Consider the following 4,064-nt stretch of genomic DNA (forward strand, 5'->3'; position numbering starts at 1 on the left):
TGAAGGCACTCCGAAGAGGGAGCGCAGAAATACTAATCGGGAAAAATGTAGACAATTACTTGTTGGTTAGTAACTTATCTGTCTTATCCAAAAAAAATAGAACACTTGGCTGTATGGAATTAGAATTTAAGGCTTATAGACGTACGTACTTAATGATGGATAGGATGCCTAACTAATTATACATACACATAACACCGTGCGACAGGCAATTTTACACACAAAAAATCAATATATTCGCGAAGTCACGCGCCAAATATATGCATTAAAATAGCGTTTTTAGCTTTTCTCTCTGACGTGAATAATATAAGTAAATCAGAAAATTGTTTAAAAGATTTAGTGCAGTGTACTTAGGAAAACAGTATGGGCATCAAATAAAAGAGATAATACTGTAGAGAAAGAACATATCAAATTTTTTGGTGCATAAGGTATTGAAAATGTCCTTAAAAATTGTATCCTTGAACATCCTTGAAATTTTGCAATATTTATTTTGAAAAAATTGTATGTTAAGGACTAATATAAACTCGACAACGTCCTCAAATATTGTCCTTCTAACTTTATTGGCTTAAAAAAATAAAATTGATTAAAATGGCATTTCAATACCTGTTCGTCTTTGTGAACTCGAAAAATTTTAATTTTTTTAAATCCTACAGAATTTTCTCTTTTAATTAATTAAAATTAATTTTTTAAATAATTTTTTACAATTTGTGATATCTTTGAAATTATAAAGTTCTAGGTAAAAAATTCTAAAACTAAAAACGCAGTTTCACTGTATTTAGCCCATAGTGTCGTAAGTATATTGATTGCTTGGTGTGTTTTGACATTTTTAACGTTCAGTAACGTTGATTTATTATAATTTTTTTGCTGGAGGTGTCACGCATTTTTTTCCATTCAAAGAATGTTCGGCAATTTGTTTATATGGAAGAAAATGCCCAGCATCGTTTAAAAAATTCCTAAATTTAATTACTGTCTTTTCTTTTAAATAAAATATGGTAGGAGAGCTTCTCAAACTATATTGATGCAATTTTTTCATGTTAAGTTGCTGGAAAATAATGAATATCTAAATCCTGGGACTAATGCCGGTATACCGGGATTGTATGTACGATGTGCCGAAAATTCTTCTGTGCACTAAAAATGATAAGACGATCTGGAAGTTGAATTGATCCTGATTTTCTCTGACTTAGAATTAACAATCGTGGTTCTCACTGAAACGCCCCTTATCTTTATGGGACTCTGTACGTTTTGTTGTCGAAATAATTTTTCTCTAGCAGAACATTCCCCAGACTTTTCTTCTTATTTGATCCTCCTTGAAAATGTGTTGGGTACATTTGTTCTTATTGGAAACGTTTCCAATGTTTCGTTCTCATTCTTTTCTTCTTGAGAGCTTTGTTCTCATTTTGTTCTCGTTCAAACAGCTCTCAAAACTTTTGTTCACGTTTGGTTCTTATGTGGAAACGTTCTTGTTATAACATTTTGTTCTCATGCAGAACTAAACCAAAACTGGAACGCGTTCTGGGTCCCTGCAAATTTTTTTTTTTTAACATGCAAAATACTGACGCTAGAAAAAAAATCGCAAACAAGAACTTAAGTATTCCTGAGTTTTATCGAAAAAATGAACGATGTAAACTGCGAAAAACGTATACAGCCTTCTCTCCAAGATGGCGGCGATTCCACAACCGCCTGAGACCCGAAAATCTATATCTCTTTAAAAATTACACTGAAAATTGCACAACACTTAAACTGGTTTAACTCCACTCCAAATCACTTATAAATTTGCATTAATTTAAACTTTCTCGAATTAAAAAATCTATCTAAACCAACGGCTATGTGAAGTAACGATTTACTTTCATATGCAATTTAGCTTTTTCAACTCACCCAAAAATGCTGTCTTGCCTCGTGATTTCTTAGCGTCTGCTGCTTGTGGCACAAACGTTTGCAGCAGCAGCAAAACGGCACACAAACGGCCAAAATTTGCGTATTTCACTAGCATACTCCTTTTTTGTTGTACAATTTTAAGAAATATTTATATTTTAGAAATGTATAAATATTTTGTATTGCGATTTCGATTTCGATTCAAGTCACTTTGAAAAATTCCCGCGAGCGATAATAACACCTCGGCTTTGTGCCTTAAACTGTCAAATTTTTTGACATTGGCTTAATTATTCGCATTCAAAGTCAGCCACCTCAAAGGTGTTTTTTTTTTAACATATCATGGTATAAGCTGTGGAATGTTTAAAACAGAGCCTTACCGCCAGTTTGAATGACAGATACAAATTTCGTGCAAATTTTTACTGAATATTGTCTGATTTCATCTTAGGTCGTGCGTACCGTGTAGCAGTTTAACCAAATATTTACATTATTTGAATTTGTACAGTTGTTTTTTATAATTTGCTTTGTGCTTGCGGCCAACGTAGTAGGTAGCAAAAATAAGATCGTATTTTGTAGCTAATATTCCATGAAATTTTTTAATGTATCACAAATTAATATTAAACTTTTTTTATATATGTAAGTATATACGTACACCTACGTACTAGTTGGTTCTCTACCGCTTTGCTGAATGTATGAATTTTCTGTAATTTATTTCAATAAAATTCTACATACTTAGAATTAGAAGATTTTCTTCTTAAGCTTTTTTCGTTTAATTCGAATTCTACCCATATACGAGAATATTCAAACGGATATCCAAATGTATGGATAGTCTCAGCCATAATGTATGTAGAGTGGCGGACAAAAGTATTGGCACAGTAAATTTTTCGCAATATCAGCAAAGTTTTTTTTCTACATAATTTATTTTCGATAATCTTATATAAAAGTTTATTTCTTTCTACACCAAAAAAAAACAAAAAAAAAACTCGAAACTTTGTACAAAACTCAGGAAATTTCAATAAATTCGCATACTAATTCGCAACTTTATATTCAGATTTTTTAGAAAAATTCTAAGTAGTTTTATAGCCCATTCAATTTTAGTATAACAAAGTGCAACTTTGAGGTTGCTAGCAAATCGCGTTGATCTGGGATATTGGGATAAACTTGTCAAATAACGTTAAATTACAGGCATCTAACCCTAATTTATTTTTCATGCTAATAAAGGTTCGAGTATTTTTTATGAAGTGTGAAGTAAAGTGTTTTGTGATATATTTAATATTACTTTTCATTTTGTGAATTTGCATATACTATTAAAAAAAACACAAGATGTAAAGTTATACCTTGGGTTTATTAATGCAATATATACATATAAATACTTATTTCTTGCTTACAATGTTGGTAAAATGAAGGATGTAATTAAGTAACTTAACAACTTATTCAAAATTTTTATTGTAATAATTTAAATTGCAAATTCAATTCCTTTTGCGAATCTTTCTATTATCCTTTCAGTGTCAATTTCAATATCTAAGTGTACGTCAAAGTGCTAGACCTATCAGTCATTCTTCATTCATGGTACCACGCAACCATGATGCAATAATACAAGGTGTTATCGGTTGGAAACTTCTCGCTCTAATTCCGCCATATTGACTGCCTTAGCTGAAACAGTGTTACTTCTTAAACAATTCTTTGCCTAATAATATAGTTGATTTTTTTTTATTTTTTCTCAATATACACATTTTGTTTTCTCAAAAAGGTATTATATCTTATTTTATTTCATTTCATTGCGAATATACTATAAAAAAGCTAATTTTGTTTAGAAGAAAATATGAAATCTTATATTTTCCTCCAAATGGGGATTCATTTCTTCCCGTTTTTCTTCTTATTCTAGCGTTACAAACTGGAAGTGTGACCAGAATGCGGAGATGTTTGTTAATCAATGGAAAAGCATATTCGTCGCATTTACCAAGAACTTCTACTGCTGATTTTGGGAATGGCTTTTCGCTTTCCTTATTTGTCCATCCTTCGAAACACACTTTATACTCTCCTTCCAAATTGATACCGTCTTTTTCTAAGAAAAGCTCGCGTTCGATAGCATTATTTTTTTTTTTGTCAGGCGTATTATATTCCCCAATTTTAGATGGAAGTAATAAGTTCAAATCAAAAATGTTTAATGTCTTTTTCGGCAATCTTTCTCGGATATC

The 4,064-nt window shown here is 31.1% G+C and overlaps 1 protein-coding gene across 1 annotated transcript in view; it reads right to left on the reverse strand.

Annotated features, from left to right (window-relative positions):
• The window catches only part of LOC118733906 (RNA-binding protein 33-like), a gene marked incomplete in the record, with an annotated part of 31,149 nt that extends 28,909 nt beyond the window's left edge, over positions 1–2,240 (reverse strand). Inside the window, 1 exon segment of the mRNA XM_036463534.1 lies at positions 1,873–2,240. Within this exon segment, the coding sequence (XP_036319427.1) occupies positions 1,873–1,987 (115 nt within the window).
• Positions 2,241–4,064: the final 1,824 nt, after the last annotated feature.

This window comes from Rhagoletis pomonella, unplaced genomic scaffold (assembly GCF_013731165.1).
Source record: "Rhagoletis pomonella isolate Grant_MI unplaced genomic scaffold, Rhpom_1.0 Rhpom_scaffold_00002, whole genome shotgun sequence".
Taxonomy (NCBI): Eukaryota; Metazoa; Arthropoda; class Insecta; order Diptera; family Tephritidae; genus Rhagoletis; species Rhagoletis pomonella.